This window comes from Paramacrobiotus metropolitanus, unplaced genomic scaffold (genome assembly GCF_019649055.1).
Source record: "Paramacrobiotus metropolitanus isolate TYO unplaced genomic scaffold, Prichtersi_v1.0 Parri_scaffold0000014, whole genome shotgun sequence".
Lineage (NCBI taxonomy): Eukaryota > Metazoa > Tardigrada > Eutardigrada > Parachela > Macrobiotidae > Paramacrobiotus > Paramacrobiotus metropolitanus.
The window spans coordinates 719520-739237 of record NW_026570234.1 but is presented as its reverse complement, the minus strand read 5'-3'; the positions used below and the strand labels follow the sequence as shown (position 1 = coordinate 739237).

Below are 19718 nucleotides of genomic sequence, written 5' to 3'. Positions count from 1 at the left end.
TTTGTGACATATGTTCAGTTCTATGCCGCACCCTTGCCGTCGCTAGTTGTCAGCTGCAACGATTACCTATGCATTTGTTGCGCTTTAGAAATGATGCGCTGGAGCTGCAGGAAGATTTCTAATTTTAGCTGCATTTAATTGTCGCATGTTTCTTTAGTTTCTGATAATTGTGTATTTGTGTTGATAAATAATTTGTTGCCGATTATTTTTGAAATCAGATGTAGTCTTTAATTAGCGTAATATTACGACATCCGACGGTTAACACAACAAATTAGCAATTACTTAATTTGGATTTAGTTTTGTACATATGCATGCCCATGTCATCGCAGCTGGCTCGCCAGTTACCGGCCCCACCGTCTCCACAGATTTTCTTCCGACAAGCACCGGCACGTCGCTCTGCAGGCGGCCTGGCACAGCTGGATGACCATGGTACTCACCCTGCGGATGATTGTAATAATTTTGAGTCGGAATCTTTGTCGGGACCGCCTGATTCATCCTATACTCATCCCACTTCTGTGATGGATCACTACTGCCGAGACTCTCCGTCTTCCGCGTCGGACAGTACGCGCCGCTCCATTCTGTCCACACAGGATGAACCGTTTACTCCCATTAGGAATTTAGCCATTTTAAACTATCAAAAACGCAGCATCTTCAGTCATGTCTTAGCCGGACATTCCGAATCCGATAAAGGCTATGAGCCATCGGGCAAATGGCAGTGGTTTAGAGGGGTCTGGAAAGGTCACGAACGATTATGCCTGGCGTCGACATTCCTGGCCATCATTCTGATAATTATTGGCGGGATTATTGGCTTGTATTTTGCTTGTGAGTGAAGAAGAGATGCTTTACTATAAATATCTTCTGTATAAGAATCAATAAAAGTCAAGATTCTTTAATTTACATGATTTAATTCAGTTTTCTGAATATTGTGTACATACTGGAAAAGTATGTAATACAGAAAACCCAATATCCAGGAACTGGAATTTCAAGCAAAACTTTAATTCATCACACTTTGCGATTATTAATGTCTTTTAGTTCGTGCGTCAACAGTACATTCTGTGCCCGCAAACGCTAATCAAGAAATCCAGCATGCTCCACGAATTGGCGTGCGGGTAGGAGATGTGACCGTGGGGATTGCACCGGATTCGCCGTCATTTGGAAACGATTTGCTATCACTGCCCGATCCGTATGATGGCAATAAACAAAAAAGTGCTGGCTTCGATGTACCTCTTGGGGTGGAAGTGGATTGTAATGAATTGTACACATTTCGTTGCGGTATTAATCAGTGTCTGCCGATTCCCGTGTGGTGCGATGGGAAAGTGGACTGCGATGACCGGTCTGGTAAATGCTATAAAATACAACAATTTGACCAGCAATTTACAGTGCAGCGAATGCCAGCGATAACGTTTCATACGATAACATAATTATGCTTATAAAATAAAGTTGTAAGTTTATAAAATACCGTTCGGATTAATTATAAACTTATAAGTTATTGTTCCTTTTATTTTCTCGACACACGCTGCACGACCTATAAAAGTTTGCTGTTGTCGTGCATTGCTGTAATTATTAATCAAATTATTTTCCAAAATTAATCGTCGCAGACTTATGTAACACTTGTATATGTAGTGTGTTTTAATTTCCATTTTGCAGATGAGCTTGAGGAATGCGCCATGAACTGTCCGCCGAGATTTTTCGCTTGTTTAAACCACAGTTCCATTCGCTTTGATAAAACCCACGACTGGTGTATACCGGAAACACTGGTCTGCAATGGGATTCCGGATTGTGACGATCTGTCGGATGAGTACTTCTGCCGGTGTAATGCCGAACAAATTCGCTGTACGGATGGGATATGTAAGAATCGCACGGAGATCTGTCGCGGGACGGATACCTGCACATCCGACACGTCGGAACCACTGCACTGCAACTGCTTAGACGATCTGGTGTCGCACAAATTCTGCGACGGATTCCCAGATTGCGCCGACAATCTCGATGAAATTGAATGCTCGGCTAACTGCGATGCCAATGACCAGTACGCGTGTTGGCGATCTGGTTACGGATGCCTACACAAGTGTGTTACGCTAATTATAATTTAAAACATATGCACATGACCGATATCTATATTTTCACAATCAAAATGCATTGCGAGTCGGTATACGCCTGTCGGGGTCACCTGGTGCAGACTGCTTTATGCAATCAATTAGTGGTTTTCATTCATAAGTTTGTAATCTTACTGCTATACCGATCTATAGATTTAATTAATGTTCAGTTTTTATAATATAACCGCATAATTCAACACTTTCATTATTAACTTATTAATCACTAAAATATGTAAACAGATAAGTTTTTGCAAAAAATACAAATAGAGGAGTGTTGTTAATGTATTGTAAGTTCCTATCTGCTAGTTATTTGAACCTGTGCCCCTAGCAGAATTATTATGAAAACCAATAATTTTACACTGCCTAATGCTTTTATCGGCTGCTAATTTAATCATTATGGCTAAAATGTACAAAGTGAAAAATTTTTTCGTAGAACGTCGGTTTGTGACGGCATAAGAGACTGCGCGAATGGAGAAGACGAAGAGGAATGTATGCGCTTACTGGGAGACGGCGACTCTATTCCCGACACTGTGGACTACGTTGGATTGACCCGGCCGGCTGGAATTGTGTTGGTGCGTCGCTGGGGCACAGAATTCCACCCGGTATGCCTGGCACCCACGTTTGACTTCCAGACGGAATACGAAATTCCTACTACACTGTGTAACCATCTGGGATATGCCCGATTATTATATGCCGAGCCGCTGACTTTACCCAAGACACCGCAAAATACACAGGCCAAATTCTTTTCTTTGACGTCCCGCTTAGTTGGCAGCGATCCCACCCGTTTCTTTGTCCCGGTGAAGAACTGCCAGTCCGGTAATGTCCTGCGCGTGCACTGCACGGAGATGATGTGTGAACCGCGACTATATCGCAACAAGGGCGTGGTGGTGACGGAAAACGGAGAGCTGATTATTAAACGGCAAGAACAATTTTTCCCCTTTGTGGCCCAGATTTACAAGCGTGTATGGAGCAGTTGGGTGTTACGATGTGGTGCAGTGATTGTGCATCCTTTGTGGCTGATCACTTCTTCCGGCTGCATAGACAAGTACGTACCACTAACGCAATGTTGACCTTAATTATTGTAACATCAAAATTTGTTAGCATTAATAACTCTAAGTAATGAATACATAAATTATGTTACTGTACTTCCTTTTTAAATATTTATATGTGCGTGCAAGGGAAAACTCTTCAGTATTTCAGTATTTCATTACGTAAACGTTTTGGGCAAATACCTCGTCCAGGGAGTTTTAATTTCCATATGCTGCTCACTAACAGCGTCGTTAATTTTCCATAAAATTTCTTTTTTATATTGACGTATTGCGTAATAGTTTTGCCGATACATACTGACTCGATATGATGCTGTACAGGAACGGTTATTTCAAAGTGTTGGCCGGACCTTATTGGCAAGGGACCAATCCAAAGTTGATGCAGAGCCGTGACATCACAATGATCGCCATGCCACCGGAAACGTCAACATCAAGCGGTCGCAACGAAATACTGTTGGCCCGCTTGGATCGTCGGCTAGAGTGTCATGATTACCTGCGGCCTCTGTGTCTTCCGGATCCGAATGTGCAGCCAGCTGTCCATGCACGACTGCAGCCAACACTGCCAACCGCTGCCGGGGTCAACGTTAGTGGGAGCACAGTCGACTTGGCGCATTGTGTGACACTGGGGTGGAACGTTACCTCCAACAGAGGTTTGTTGCTCCCATCTCGGCTAACAATCGCAATTAACGGTTTTGTTTGTTTCTGCAGTCTGAACTACTATATGAGTACTGCGCGTAATAATACCAGTGGTATGCAACTAAACAGCGATACAGGATACTCTGTACAAAGTACTGGTTCGTGTTAGCTGTGCTAGAAGTATAGGTAAATGTTATAAGGTTACAGAAATTTTAAGTTCCAGCACTACATACATTACTTTTTTGTAAAAAATAATGTCCCAAAGTAATTCACTTATTATAATTTGTTCCCATATAGAAAAAACTCACTGTTCATAATCTCGCTATCTTTGCTACCTACATGCGGATATAACCACAAAAAACTTACTGCATGCATATCTACAGATATTCGCTGTATCAAAAACATAAACCTTATGCTTTGAATAAAATAAGACTGATAATTAAAAAAAATTGCAGCGGCAAACATTCCCTACCCCTCCGAGTTGCACGTTGGACGGGAAATGCAAATCGTATCACCGGAAGATTGCAGCCGCACTTTGTGGACACGGATTCAGGAGCCGTTGGACTCGTTAATTTGTGTGCGGGTGTCCAACCGTGAAAGCTCCAATATGTTGTCGGATCCTGGAGGCGTACTGGTGTGTGCTTCACCCGACGGCTCCAAATGGGATCTTAAAGGCGTTCTAGCTGGCTATAAAACGCGAGTAACTGGCAATTTCGTCAGGATGTATGCTTTGTATTCTCGAGTAGATCAGCATCTTGGGTGGATATTGCGGGAATTCACCAATTCTGATAGCGTATCGCCATAAATTTATAGCCAGAAAAATTGACGTTTTTTTACATCGATGACCTCTCTCACCAATGTGTACTTAGCTTACATGTGAGCAACGTGCTCAGATTATGTATTCGTAAAATAAAAATTATATTTCGTTAGTGATATTTTCTGTAAAATTTTTCATTTTTCAGTGACTAATTGCACATTGCACACAATATTGATAGGTGTGCGAAACTACGAATAATACGATATATAGATACAGAAGCTGTCATATCATGGCCTTAGTTCTATGTGTGATAGAGGGAATTATGGAACAGAATTACTGCCGTGAATATAAGTACATTGACATTTTGACGTGACATCTCATTATTGTGCTTACAGATTTAATTCTCGCATCGAGATGTATGGCTTCAGACATTTTCCAAACCTTCTCGTACTGGATAGGTTGCAATTGTTGACCCTGAATACAATACATAAATTTATGAATTATGAAAACAAATTATTATTTTATGAGCGCACAGGTACGCGGCAGTTTAACTCGTGCAAATTTTATGTAGCTTCAGCTTTATGATTACCGATTGCGAATGGAAAGGCAACTTTGCTTGCACCGCTTTTAAGTCAATAACAGCAGTTTAAAGATAAATTTTGGAAGTGAATTTGTTAGTTATTGTATGCAACAGTCAATCCAAATAAAACGCTGTACATTGTACCATGCGTTCTCTATCATAGCTAAACCGGCCTTTGTTTGTATTTATCTTATCACGACGGTTACAAGTTAGTGTTGTTCGTAGACTAAGATTCTCCGACATTGCAGCGCAACAGGTGAACACACTAAATACGCCAACAAGTGCCTCTGTTAACGTTATAAAATTTAAATTTACAGGTAGTACAGAATATTCATAAGAAAAACACAGTTAGAAAGGTTTTTTTATGATCGCACCGCAATGGTGTATCAGGATGGCATTTAATTGGTAAACCGAACACATAATATTATTATAATTGCTCATATGGTCAGCTGGAATTATTTTTCCATATCAGTCGAGATGCCCTTGACCAGTTGTTGCAAGAATTTATTTGCTTGATCCCGGAATCTTCTTCCCGTTGGCAAACGTCGATGTTGCCGCTACTCTGATTGTAAATTAGGACGTATTTGTACGCACAGAAAAATCCAGCATAATGGAGTAAATCTCAAAATTTTGTATTACAGCAACATTGTAAAAGTACGCAAAGGGCTTTTTGTTTTTTACAGTTGTAAAGAACCCATAGTCAAATGCCTTTATCCCACGTTGAGATAATCAGTCTGCTTACGAGGTTAGCGGAAGAGGAATGCCTTGTGATAATGCCGAATTCAAGCAAAACAAAATCTATAAAAGAGTCTCCTCCCCTACAAGCTTCGCGTACGTATGTATGTAGCTATACTAGCTGGTTTGTTCAGAATAAATTCTGTTCAAGCGATTGATAAAAAAATTACATTAGTACTTCTTGGAGTTATCTGATATTCTTTAAATGATTAGTAGACAGACACATTACGTACAGTCAGTGGGCAGCAGTGTCATTTGATAATTGCACTCACTTCCATAGTAATCTATTGGAACAGAAATCAAAAACACTTCTACAAGTTACGATATGTCATTGTTATAAATAATAGCCTGGCTACTTAAAATACCGGTGCTCGTGCAAAGTACGCGGCCACATGTTTTATGCATAATTCTTTTCAGATTCAACCAAGTCAGATATCACCAAAAGTTTTCGGGAGAGTTTACAGAGACGAGGGGCTCAACGACGGAAAACAAAAGAAATACAATGGACTCTGGAGTATTTCCTGCGTAACCTTGACATGGAAGACAAAAAGTTGCGAATGGACCAGCTTATCGTGCTGTTCGACGAATTTGACGAAGTTTTCGATTTTGGAGACGACGAATTAATGCAACTCGATCTGAAGCAATGGATTCAAGACTCGCTAGATCCCGAAAAAGAGGAGAATATTATTATACGAGAGGCTGTAATAACAAGAATACGCCACATCTTTCCTGAACTTGTCTGCGTAAAGGTTACCGAACTATAAGTCAGCAGGTCAATAATTATTCATCTGTGCTTGCTGAAGATTAACGTTTTATTTATTAAAAACTGGTGTTGTTTAAAAAACATTAATTAAATTATAAGTCATTTTTGAGTTTTAGTTGCAGTTGTTTTTATGATTACGCAAACGCTATCTGCGATCTCAAAATCAATTTTAATAATTTTGGCATTGGCAGTTTGTGTCTAAGGCACCAGCGACCGCTTAAACGGTAGTAAGGATTAGATTCAACTTCATAACATACAAATAAAAAAAAACGAAAAATCATACACAACAGGTACAACAACGCATACATATTACGGAATCGGGTCAAAATTACAAGGGTAGTGTGTGTACTACACTAACGCTCACAGACAACAATACTTCCATAGGAATCAATAGTGTAAACCATTGCAAAAAAACTCCTTCAGAAATTCTCACGCATAAAATACATTATACACAACCATCCTTTATCCGGCCCAGAGCCACTCTCCAGCTGCTCCAGTCCACCGGGAGAAACGAGCACCACTTGCCAGAGGTCAATCGCACTCTGGGACAAAACAGGGAACCGTCTGCCAACAGCCAACATCCCGGTACGGCATCCATATTCCCCTCCATCGAAAGACAAAACAAACAGTCCCCAAAATACTGCACCGATCATTTTCGTGCTTTACAACATCTGCTCCGATTCCGGCCAGAACATGGACGCACCGACATTCTGCCCGGCTATCGTGTTAATCCCCGCCAAATAGCCGCCAGTGGGATTGCCAGCCACGCTGGTTGGATGGGCTGACAGGTCCCCGAAGAACATGTCAAACATCGAATCGGCATTCGTGCCAAGGAAACTCTCATCCATCGCACTATGACCAGCCGTCACGTCATGGAATGATGGGGTATCCGCTTGCATTTCTTCATGACGGAACGGCGACACACTGAGAGCGGAGCGGTCTCCCATGTGGCCCATATCCATACCAGCGGAATTGCCCAGAAAGCCCCCATTCCCGGCCAGCCAGCTATCCAGCAGGGCCGAAATATCGTCATCATTCATCGACTGATTGCCGGCGAGATGATTATTATGGCCACTATTACTCGTATCATTAAATGCATTATTATAATACATCGCGGCATCTGTTGAATAGTCCATGGAGGGATTCATGGGGACCTGAGATACGTCGTGATGATCATGTGCCATAGACTGCTGCTGCTGCTGATTATTCAGATATTCCAGCAGCGCCAGCTGCTGCTGGATGGCATTGAGATCGGCGGTGTCGGCGCTGTTGTTGTGCTGTGACACCGGAGAGCCATGGTTAGCTGGACTGATACTGCTAATAGGAGGCAATGGAAATGTGTTGCTGGGCGGGCTAGGCTGGTCCGAATACAAAAAGGATGTGCTACTGGGATTGGAAAGGCGACGATCATAATAATTATTGCTGGCTGACACCATGGGATTCTTTGCGGACTGCGGCGGTTTGGGCGAATGCTGGAGAATGACACTCTTGGGCAAAGCGTCCTGTGCAGCACTAGGAGGGAGTTCTACAAATAAAATTGTTGTTACAGAAGTGAATAATATGTTATTTCGGTAAACAAACTTAATGACTGCGAACTATGATGATTTTTAGTAAAGCCTATACAGCAGTTTAATAAAAACAAACAAAAAGTAGCCGTTGCGATCAATGTGTTTCCATGAAATATTACATGAACTTGACTGCATTTGCTAATAATTAAAGAAATTGTATAAGTAATTTTCTAGTAAGACACAATATAAAAACGCTAATGCAGATGCAGTATCAGTATGCTTCTAAGCTTTTGGATAGATCATAGAAGTGCATTTACCTTTTCAATACAGTAATATTAATACGAAAACATTTTTTAAACCACTAAAATGTTCTTCGAGCACAATTTTAGCAAAACTTTTTTCTACTTTGCATTGCAAAAGCTCTTGATTCTGCCTTAACCTAACCCCCGCTCACTTGAATCACTTGGAAGTAATTATCTCGAAAAAGCAGTAGCAGCAGTTTTAATGTCAACAGATGTCGAGTTCTCCGGTCGACACAAAGTTCTTGCACATGAGCGTATAATTTCAGATGCGCCTGTCTTCCTTAACTGATCTATTGCGTAAGAGTTCAAATTAAACAAACCGAATATAAAACTGTACTTGTGAACAAAACTGCAGCCACTTATCCATTGATGCCGCTAAGCCAGCACATTTTAATTCAGCTATTACTAATCCCGCATAATGCACGTCTTCCATCCGATTTTTTCCACCACGTGCACCCGGCAGAAGCGGTCAACGTCACCTTTGTCGCATACCGAAATAGTTTCAAAAATGCCTGCGGTATTCTTAAAGAAAAAACAAAATGACTCATATGCCATTTATACCAACAGAGAAAAAATTACCGCGTCACATCGTTAACGATTCATCTTATGTCGAAAACATCTCAAATTAGCCTGGTTATTAATGCAGGCCGAGGCATATTGACAGTGCAGCGTCCAGCAGCCGTTATGCGGAAGCACGTAAAATTTCTCATTTTCGACTCCGCAGTTACGAAGTAATACCTCGGCATATGAAATCCTCAATCAACACGCACACCACATGCCAACAAGAGAGTATAATTCAACAACACTATTAACAGTGGTGTTAAAAAACGTAACCGCAAAATGCACCGTGGGAACAGACAATATCACCACCCTTGCCAGGCACCACAGCAGTCACTAGGGCAGTGCAAAAGAAGCATTTACTAGTGACAGTGTGTCCGTTGATCGGCTTAGAAAAGTAATCATATTCATAGCGATCTTGCAACTTCAAACTTAATCTGATTAACCTGTAATGTCTTTCTTCGTTACAAAGTTACTTCGTTTCGTTCTTTTTCGTTTCCAGCACGTACCGTAAAACAAATCACTAACGAAATCCAATTAAATCTGAACGCAACAGCGTTATTCTTACCTCCATTTCGAATGAGTATCTCCAGGACGTCATCAATGGCTTCGCTTTTGATACAATCCGTCGTCGAAGGCGGAAACGAGCAATGCGGAGCAAAACAATTTCCGGCACTTTCGACCTTAGTCGCTGATGGGTTATTACCGAGCATCAAATGTCTTTTCCCATCATCCTCCTCCACATTGGCCCCATTCTGTGCCATACTCTCATCCGTCATGACACTGTCCACACACATACCACTATTCTCTTCATCGTATGCCGCACCACCCAACGCGTAACCATTTTGCATCGGAAAGCGGTCACCCGAGCAATTTGACGTCGCAACCGGCGAGTTCTCCAGCACCTTCTTTTCCTGCTTCTGCTGCATCTGCATTAACAGCTTCTGCTGCAAATGTTGCTGCAGTTTTTGCATCGACGTCGGCTCAAGCTCGCCAGTCGTGGAAGTCGACTGTACGGGGGGCGGCGGAGCGGGCACCGGGGCGGGCTGCTGCGGGACGGGTTGAGCATTCTGTTGCGCTTTCTGGCTGTCGATCACCGCATTAAGATTGAATCCATTTATCAGATTCAACGTGGAATTCAGTCCATTCATTGTGATAATGTAAGGCATGGCATTTTGCTGGACTTGTAGCGGTGTCGACTGAAACGTCAATCCCGACATCTGACTACTGTGGGTCGGCTGCGACGTGGCCAAAAAGATGGTCGGCAAAGTATTGAGGACGGTAGGCTGCGCGCGGGCCTGCTGTGGAACGGGCATAGGTTGGTCCACATCCATCGGAACAGTCGACGGAATCGCACTGATCTGGAGATTCTGAATTTGCGGGACTAGTGGCGCCGACACGGTGGTCGGCTTCAGCACACCATTGGGAAGCTGCAGCGCCAAGGTTTGCAAGGCGATTGCGGTGGCCTGCTGCTGCTGAACGGGATCGAGTTGGAGGAAAGAGACTTGTTGACCCGGTCGCAAGGATGTCAAGGACGGGAGTTCAAAAGGTTTCGTTGCGGATGCTTCCGTCACCGTCCTCTCCGTTGGCTCCTCCGTCTTAATTTCCGGTGGTGACTCGGCATTACTGTTCGGCGGCGTCAGATTGCCGTTAATCTGATCATCCGGATTAGCGTTCAGGTAATTTTTTAATCTCTCGAGCAGTTGCGGTTTAGCACCAGACACCGGAAGACTGCGCTTCTTCAGCTCTGCTTTCAGATCGCTCACTTTCAGATCATCGAGTTTAAATGGTTTCTTCGGCTTTTCTTCCACTGATTTTTCAGGTTTCACTTCCTCCAGAGAGGGTGCCGGAGTCGGTGGTTGTAGAATGTCGGGATTCGGCGTAACGGTTCGAATAACTAAGTTACTGGACGGAGGCGGCACCGGGATGGGATTCTGTATTGGGAACGCAACCGTCACATGTTGCGCCTGACTAGGCCGACTGGTTTCCACATTACGGAGAATAGCATGGTGCATCACCGGTTGCGGCTCATTTTCAATTTTAATCGCTTGTTGTTGCGGTTGAGTGGTCAACACTTGAGATACGCTGTTATTATTTGTGACCACCGCTTCTTTATGATCCACAGTGCCCCGTTTTTGCTGTGCCTCCAGTTCCCACTGCAAAAACAGCTGTTGTTGTTTTAATAGCAGACGATAGGCTGTTTCGCTCTCCGTCGCGGAAGTATTTGCTTTGGCTGATTCATCGGCAACAGCTGGTTTTGATGTATTCTTATTCTGCACTGGCGGGCCTTTGTATTCGTGGAATTTAATCGTTCTGGTCTTTTGCGGTACTGGCGGTTTAGCTCGGCATTTCTTACTGCTGTTCCGGCGCTGCTGACTGCTGTTTGTGGCAGTAGGTAACGAGGCAACGGAAGCAATTCCAGGAGACGACGCAACATTGGTCCCTGGATGACCTTGACTACACACGAGCGCAGCAGCGGATGTATCACCCTCGGCGCTGGAGCGTCTACGCTGCGCTAACAGCGACGATGAGGTGGGTTGTTGTATGAGATTACTGGCGGCAACAAATGACTGCTGAGGCGATGGACAGGAGGAAGACGGCACCACGACGCTAGCGGGCGATGGCGCTTTGGACAGCGATTCAAGGGAGCCTGGTGTCGATGGGATGCCATTGACAGACGTGGGCGATGTCACTTGTAGATCTGTAAATACATCAGTCTAACTTAACAACATTTCACATCGAGTCTAGAGGGCATATCAAAGGCATATTCATTAATAAAAATATGCGAGCCAGATGATTACAGCAGACAATCATCGTTTTGTAAGGTCAAATTAATAAAAGCACATTTCAAGAAAAGCTTGTTTCCTAGTTGATCAGCGTGTTTCCGGTAACCAGAAATCTGACAAACATGGTAACACTAGGGCAAAATCCACTTTCCATTTAAGTTAAGTTAACCGGCAGTTTTGGTTTAAACCCTTAAAATGGGACAAATGAAAAAAGCGTAAAATAAGCAGAATAGCAATAACTCAGCAGTAAACTTTTGGTCATTCAAAACAAAAACCTAAACCTTGAAATTTAAACTTTTATTGGTAGTTGCAATGCGTCTTGGCATGTCTCTCTAAAGAAATCGAATGGTGCACAGTGCATAAGCGCATAAGCGTGGTTTTTAAATTCTGCCCCAGAATTTTGTATAAAATTATTTTTACATAATTACAATCTGTCAGTATTGCCCGGTCATCGCCTGAAGTGTAATGCGATTATACCCCGCTGTCGAGAACGCCAGGAGCGCTCACGTGGGCTATTCCGAAGACCCTCAAGATATCCTGCCCAAAAATCGGAGAAAATTCTTCGCATACCTTCGGCAGTTATGAACACTCAAAAACAGGCAACGGTCGTCACCTGTGAATGGCTGCATTCTTTAAACTTCGCTCCTGGAAGAGGCTTGTGTGCAGATTATAGTTTCCCATTTCAATATGTAACCTAGGCTGCAGCCTATCTAAGCGACGCTTTCCTATATGGAATCAGGACAGCTTTGCAGTGAAAACTGGCACAGTAAATTAACTCTCTTGTTGTGATCGGGAACCAGCAGCATTATGTTCGCTCCCACGGACGAACATACCAAATAACTTTTCTTATAAATATTTTTTATTTACCTTAGCACCAATTAAAAAAGTGTTGGGCAAACTTGAACGCATTATAACCCTAAAGGCCCAAATAATTCTTTTCGAATTCTGGCGCAGCTGTTCCTAGCTGAGTGAAGCTGATTCAGTTCGCTGTAATATACTCTGCATTGACTCAGGAATGTCAGAACTCACACCAAATACCGTTTTTTACATTTATGATGTCGTTATTGAAAAAATCGTAAAATAACTCAACTATGACCGATTAGGTGCACCAGTTTAAAAATTATCCATTACGTGATACTGTCGGCCATTATTACGTGCCTTTCAGGTTAGCGAGTGTGCTGGTCGGACTGCTGGCCGAACTACTGCCGTCCTCCTCATCCAGATCACGATTGGGGCCAGTTGGTCGACCAGTTTCCCCTTCGCAGGTCTTTCGGAAACTAATACTCCCGTCTGTAACGAAATAAGCACGCGCCATTATATACACACACATCGGATAATCCTTGATAAAACTATTTTTATCCGATCTCAGCACTTAAAAAAGTCTCTAAGCACAATCTGGGTATCCTTTAACGTGTACATGCATGGTTACATAACCAAATAATCAGCAAAAACTACACAGTTTAAAATCAGAGTCAGCCAACAGAAAACAGGATTCCACCGTACACGCTTGATTAAAAAATCAACACTGGCTCGTTTTCAAACTTCACTACCACGAAGTCCAAGTCAATACTCTTAAGAGTGCGACTGAAACGGAGATGCAACAGTTGCTTCTTCGTGTTACTAACGCCGTAATGGGAAAAATATCCTGAACCATTCCAAAAAATCTCTAATGATTTTCTCATCAATTGGCACCATGGGAAAAACAGCGCATTTGCTCTTCTATTACGGGTGCAAATGCCGTCAATCTTTCCGTAGAATATTCTTCATTTTTCTTACATAACCAAGAAAATGAATGGCTACACACGTACATACCAATGACGGGATTCGTAGCGGTTTCGCTATCATTGCTGGATAGCCTGAGAATGTTCTCTTGTACCAGCTCGAGCGGACCAGGTCGGTGAGCTATCTTGTCGTTTAGGTAATCCGCCAACTTGGCTCTCTTCAGCTTTCTTTGACGATCATGAAGTGATGGGGCTATTCTCGTATCTAGAACATAACCGAGACACATTACAGAATCCTAACGTTATACATATATATTTTTCTCAAAGTTCGTTGTAAGCCCCAACAGCACGTTGCACCAAGTGGTTACGAAATAGAGAGAAAAAACAGGCCCCAGACACCGTGTGTATATACACATAGACGAATTTCGCCGGTCTCATCCTTTTGATCATGGTTTATATATATTTCTCTTGTGTTATAAAGTACATCGAACAGACGTAAATTTCTTCACGCTCCACAACGAGAGAGAGTACCTTCAAGAATGTGCTGCTGTACTAGCGCTTCGCGATCGGGGCGTCGCTGAATTTTTGTCTTCAAGATATCACCAGTCTGTCAAAGAAATACACACAAAATCATTAATATATGTCCAAGTGTCCAACCACACAATGCAGTATAAAAAGCTATCAATAGCTGCGTGAGAATCCATAGACAACTGCAAAACAACAGTAACACATACCCTAGCGCGTTCCAGGTGTCGTCGTTGCTCGAAAAATGCCGATGGCGTTTTTGGTGCTGTAAAAATAAATACAACATTTTTGCCAATCGTCATATAGATTTCCACCAATTAACAAATCCTCCCACAATTGCGTGGCCAAACTCTTTTCTTGCCATGGACCAGAAACTAACCATGTCATACCACATAACCTGAGAAATTATATCACAAGTCAAAACGCTTTGGCCAGAATACTGAGAATACGCTTACGCACACTTCACGACTTACTAAATGATTCTTTTGCGCATAATCTTGTAATCAATTATCATGCGTACGTGCTAACTGTCGCTGGCCGTTTAAACCTGTCATTAATAGAGAACGACTAACAACCGGTGTCCTCTATCATTACTATATGACTCACAAAAAATAACTGTATTTCAATGCGGAAAAAAAGCGAAAACAAATTGGTCATTTAACGACCATTATGAACTAAATGCCGTAACAGGTCTGAAAACATATTCTGGGGATCAAAAGGACACGTACCACAAAGGGAAGTTTAAGGGTAAATCATAATAATTACTGTACTTTTCCCGATATCAGCATAAAAATACGTACAAATGTAACGCTTTTACTGAAAATCGAGTTTTCCACAGCTCAAAGTTACCCCATCTTTCACTTCTGCTAACTATTTATCATTTTAATACTGTACACGTATACCGAAACAGTCTCTTAAATTCTAAAAACACACCGTAAGATCCGCTGACAGATGGCAACAAAGGCTCTGCTAGTAACGACATAATAACACTCCACAATCCAGTTCGATCTACAGGTAGCGCAATCATTCAGATGCTGCACTATACGCATAACAGGACTATTCAGCATAGCTCATGCAAATCCCAAAAAGCAAAGTGAGCATTTCATGTTTTGGAAGCTGCAAAAACGTTCATTCAGTGTCGCGAATTCAAAACATACGGCTCGCTTATGGTAGAGGCGGGCCTTGTGTGCTCGGTTTCGTATTCGTAGCGGATCAACATAATACAGCGTCACACTTTTTCCAAGGCATGCAAAAATGACTAACCTTCTCATGACGCAAGAAAACCCAAAATATGTACCAAAATACTGTTTTGATTTTATAAATAAGTACGCTACTCATTTCTTTGTTTTTCTTGTGGAAGAAGTATGAGTTGTAATGACTAGTGTAATAGGTCTCACTATTAGTATTCAATACTCATTTTGGGTCCCCCACTGTTGCTGCATCACTAAAAAAAATATAAAATAAAAGTTTATTACCTGCACAATGAGATACACAAGCATCGGTAGGAAACATCGGAAGTACACAGAATAAATACCCCAATTCTTGCATAAGATAACAGTATTCCCAATAAATACATCCAACAATAATAATAATAACATCGTATAATGTTAGCCGGTACTCTACATCACATAATTAAAATGTACAAAAAACGCATTATTTCACATCTAACGAAATGGTGTCCTCTGTTAGATGACAGAAAGCACCAACTGAAATATGATCATTAATCAGCAGTTATTCGGGCGAAGTAGTCAGTATGAAAATGATCAGACAGTTTAACTTTCACAACCACGATGTCTAAAAGCTCCACTGAAAGCACGCACTCCAACTGAAGACCCTGCATATAATACTGGAACAGGTTTTTTGCAACTTCCGATGCAGAGATTTCAACCGCGATGTAAGACCTCTCAAAATATATGATCGACGATTTCGTCTAACAGTGTATCAGCACCCAAATGTACAGTTAATATTACCAACTGGAAACATTGCAAACGGCGTTATATTTAAAAAACGGCCAAACTTCAGCCAAGCACAACTGTTTCAATTATTCGAGAAAAGACCTGGGTAACTGTTAAGCTGATGGTGAGTTAAAGATCATTTTTCGACACATGGCAAATCGATTAAAATAATGGCCGTCACAAAACTGTGAATCAAATGCACAATTATTTTCATATCGAAATTGGTAGTAATTTAAAGATCGAACTAGTAGGATACTGTTATGCCGAAACGACGGTCTCCGCTGATCAGTGACACCTGGTAAGTTTAATAGTACTCTTATTAATAGCTCCATAGCTTGAAAATAAGTACTAGTACTGTACTACCCGTGTCGGGTATGCGCATAAATTTGCTGAAACACATTCACTTTCATCGTTTCGTTCGGTTTCAAAGATCTTCCAATGAAACAGACATTTTTCACGACAGGTTTTCTATCTGAGTCGGTATGACCGATCTCTCTTATAAATCAACAACATACGCTCGAAGCGACCACAAGCGAAATGAACAGACACCATACTGATTACTAATTGCTTCATAAATACGCTTTTGTTGTCCTCAGTGTATGTGTGACATTCTAAATCGGCATACTTAATAATTTGCGCTTAAGAAATTACTTGATGGCTCATGCTATGCTCGATACTATAGCGCTTGACACTTTTGCCGCCAAGTTCGCTGCTGATATATTCAATTCAAAACAGACATGCTTCATAACGATCTCAATAACATATTCTTTTGAAAAGGGCTTCCCGGCTCAGAACACTGGCACGCTAGTAACCAGCACACAACGTAAGCCGCTCTTGTTGCCGCCTGAACTGTTCAGGCGGAAGTGATTTATGCCTGCTCCGGTTTCGGCAAAATGGGCGCTAAAGAAAATCAAATTTCTGCTACGTACCAGCCTCGGTTGTAACTAAACCGATTTTTGCCACAACTGGAAAGGCGTAATTATAATTTACAACACCCACGACATAAAATATTGCAAGTGAAATTTCCGCTGAAGCAGTATTACTTAAGCACCAGTGTATTATGACTACCCAAATGTGCGTTTTGCCGTGATAACTTTTCAAGCTGTACTTCTAACAATAAAGCACGATCAGTGCGGAATATGAAGACAATCATCTGCAAAGCCGAATATCAAAACACATGAGGACAAAAATTCAGAAAAAGCATACTGACAATCGAATACAAGTATACACTCCCTGGTCTTCCCATATATCAGCCAAACTGCAAATATAAAGGAATTCTAAAGAAATAAATCGTTAGGGTTTTAGAAGTTTCGTCACTGTTGTTGCTGTATGGAACAGCTAATTAGTAATTACTGGTGTACATACAATGGATGAATTGTGAATTTACATCTTATATAAATATTACAGGCATTAAAAGCAGTTGGGGTAATATGAAGCATGTAACGTCTCTACAAATCACAATTTCAGATAATATTATAATCCCAATACAAAGTAATTTTAGAAAACTCTGCTCTGTTTTATCAATTATGTAAATTAAGTCCCACGATTAACCGATCAAACAAAAAATGTACAAAATATCTCACAAAATCAGAAAATGAAAACTATCCCATGGTTCCATTCAAAAACCCTCAAGAGACTGATTGAAAACAACACTGGCCCAAAGCACTCAAAAATGACAACAACTCGATCATCTGTGGAGGATATTTTAAGAAACCAAAGCAGCTAGGTTGAGCTGGCTAGCTGGCATCACCGAGCGCGTGTGCCAAACGAAGCGGAATCACTTCGTAGACTATTTCACCGAACATTTTTTTTCCGAAGCAATTTTTTAGCGCAGGAAGCAGGGAGGCATGATTTTACGGGAGTGAAAGAACCATTCACCACAGAAAGCTCTAAAACAGCTCAACGCAGAACGTACGCGAAAAAGTGAGAGATAATAATTCCATTATTTTATAATCATAGAATTTCGTAGTTATGAAAGTTTTAACAAACAATAATCAGATAAGATGCAAAATGCTCCTCCTTCGTATGTATTTTTCCAGCTACTACTGATGCGCCAATCAATCTGTTAAGTACCATTTTGACCTACTTCGGCAACATAAGGAAAAAATCGATACTGTTCTTTAACTTACAGGTATAAAGTTTAATTACTATTTAAACGAGTCACTACCAATGCCTAGGCACGGTCCAACGTCAGTTAAACAGTTCAGTTGACTCCGGTCATCCAAACGTTTTATTTTAGGAAATTATGCTGCCTGTAACACATCCAGTGCCATAACTCACAGAGCGTACTGAATACCAAAAAATACTATTAAATAGTCAACACATAAAAAGAAAGAGAAACACGACAAATAAAATGCACTAACTAACAATCGGCACTGTTCATACATTACAAGAAATCTGTAAAAACTATTTACATAATCAAATTTACAAAACTTTCAGTTTGCAAACTGTATTTAACGATGATAAGATGGACATTTACAACTAGAGCCAGTCAGGCTTTGACAGCATCTCTGTTGATTTATGACGAAATTTCTCAGATAAAAACATGTAAAAGATTTTGTCGGAAAAGGATCTTCCGTTTCACCAGTACAGCACAAGCCCCGGCAATTAGTATCTTTTTGGCAGCCTCCATCATTTTGAGTCAAAGAACGCTTAATAATTTCCAGCGTAAAAAGCACAGCTGGATGTAAAGGCAATATTTGCTAAATGCAACCAAGGCAGCCAGCACCAACCACGCTACTGATGACTCGCTGTATGAAAAAAGCACTTACGTGGCATGATTCCTTGGTCAACAAGCTGATTAACGGGCCGTCGGAGCATGAGTTTCACCTTCAAAGCTGCAACCAGAAACAAGTGCCAATTAGGCCTATATACAGCGAAAAATTATGGGAAAATTGTTGCAAGCGAATCCTACACATTTTGTTTTTGTCGCGCTGCTTCTGTAGTGAACTCTCATCGACGGACGCCTGTGGAGAACCCTGTGGCTCTCGCGGACTACTCTGATCACTTGGTCCTGCATCACACTGCTCCAGTGTTGCCGTGCCATCGTCCATGTGCAAATCACCAGGAAAATGAGAACAATCCGATGACGATGAAGCCGATGGCATCTCTTCGTCCATTCTTGCTTTTCCAGATTTTCACTTTCTTCCCATTGACGAGACTGATTTCGATAAGACCAATCCGAGTCGATACAGGTCGTATTCCATAAGATTTACCAATAATTAATAAATTACGCATCCATTCACCAAGACCAAGGACGATCTTCGCTTACGACAAGCAATCCGTTGAAGCACAAGCAACACACTGATCGAATAAGCAGACAGTTCAGAACCCATGTCGCATGTGACTGCAAAATGAGAACGATGCGAGATTCCTAGAGATATTAAATGATACTCAAGGTCAGATAATTTCCAAATGGGTGGACACAGAATGAAAACGGTGTTTATGACCACAAATATAATAAACAATAACAATAATTAATAAACGTGAAGAAATGGATTACAGTATATTGTGTTTGTTGAATATTCCCAAATAAATCTAACGAAGCAGGTCCGTTGTCTGGTTGTCATCTTCGTCAAATTCCATACTACTGTACATACGTCGCTCTATGGTGCGCTACCAGGCCAGAGGATGAATGAGGCGAATAAATTCGAATGAATGAATGAACGAGTACGTAGCTGTTCACACAGACAGCCGATACCGCCCGCTATTGCCGCCTTAGTTTCATTCTACAAGTTCCCATTTGTCGGACTG

At 41.6% G+C, this 19718-nt stretch overlaps 2 protein-coding genes and 2 long non-coding RNA genes across 10 annotated transcripts; 2 read left to right on the top strand and 2 right to left on the bottom strand.

The window, feature by feature from the left end:
* The first annotated feature begins 51 nt into the window (after positions 1–51).
* Positions 52–4644, top strand: LOC129584801 (atrial natriuretic peptide-converting enzyme-like). Its single transcript, XM_055477121.1, has 6 exons — positions 52–822; positions 1033–1338; positions 1648–2065; positions 2527–3138; positions 3461–3789; positions 4231–4644. Exons 1-6 carry the CDS (start codon positions 312–314, stop codon positions 4578–4580), a joined length of 2526 nt encoding a protein of 841 aa, XP_055333096.1. The 5' UTR covers positions 52–311; the 3' UTR covers positions 4581–4644.
* LOC129584802 (uncharacterized) lies at positions 923–5236 on the bottom strand. Of its 5 annotated transcripts, none has more exons than XR_008689922.1 (5): positions 5122–5236; positions 4926–5006; positions 4248–4560; positions 2595–3809; positions 923–2057 (listed from the first exon to the last, which is right to left on the bottom strand). It is a non-coding gene; the product is annotated as an uncharacterized LOC129584802 (long non-coding RNA). The 5 variants fall into 5 exon arrangements; XR_008689924.1 differs by lacking the exon at positions 5122–5236 and having other exon boundaries at positions 2595–3126; positions 3438–3809; positions 4926–5115; XR_008689921.1 differs by lacking the exon at positions 5122–5236 and having other exon boundaries at positions 2595–3126; positions 3442–3809; positions 4926–5115.
* Positions 5237–5396: 160 nt separating this feature from the next.
* Positions 5397–7231, top strand: LOC129584803 (uncharacterized). 2 transcript variants are annotated; one of them, XR_008689926.1, is made up of 3 exons: positions 5397–5727; positions 5796–5943; positions 6265–7231. It is a non-coding gene; the product is annotated as an uncharacterized LOC129584803 (long non-coding RNA). The 2 variants fall into 2 exon arrangements; XR_008689925.1 differs by having other exon boundaries at positions 5397–5680; positions 6265–6860.
* On the bottom strand, positions 6768–19620 carry LOC129584800 (myocardin-related transcription factor A-like). Of its 2 annotated transcripts, XM_055477119.1 has the most exons (8): positions 18880–19620; positions 18737–18802; positions 14220–14275; positions 14017–14092; positions 13577–13750; positions 12923–13054; positions 9547–11679; positions 6768–8135 (listed from the first exon to the last, which is right to left on the bottom strand). In XM_055477119.1, the coding sequence occupies exons 1-8, from the start codon at positions 19082–19084 to the stop codon at positions 7273–7275; spliced, it is 3705 nt and encodes a 1234-aa protein (XP_055333094.1). In that variant the 5' UTR covers positions 19085–19620; the 3' UTR covers positions 6768–7272. The 2 variants fall into 2 exon arrangements, with proteins under 2 accessions (XP_055333094.1, XP_055333095.1); XM_055477120.1 differs by lacking the exons at positions 18737–18802; positions 18880–19620 and adding an exon at positions 14944–15193.
* Between the last annotated feature and the right edge of the window lie 98 nt (positions 19621–19718).

Coding starts and splice junctions, on each gene's coding strand:
- LOC129584800 (XM_055477119.1), bottom strand. CDS start 19,084: ATGGACGAAGAGATGCCATCGGCTTCATCGTCATCGGATTGTTCTCAT. Junction 13,055..13,576: donor CGCTACGAATCCCGTCATTG/GTATGTACGTGT, acceptor ATTTCGTTACAG/ACGGGAGTATTAGTTTCCGA. Junction 8,136..9,546: donor GATACTCATTCGAAATGGAG/GTAAGAATAACG, acceptor TTTTATTTGTAG/AACTCCCTCCTAGTGCTGCA.
- LOC129584801 (XM_055477121.1), top strand. CDS start 312: ATGCCCATGTCATCGCAGCTGGCTCGCCAGTTACCGGCCCCACCGTCT. Junction 1,339..1,647: donor GGACTGCGATGACCGGTCTG/GTAAATGCTATA, acceptor TCCATTTTGCAG/ATGAGCTTGAGGAATGCGCC. Junction 3,139..3,460: donor TCTTCCGGCTGCATAGACAA/GTACGTACCACT, acceptor GATGCTGTACAG/GAACGGTTATTTCAAAGTGT.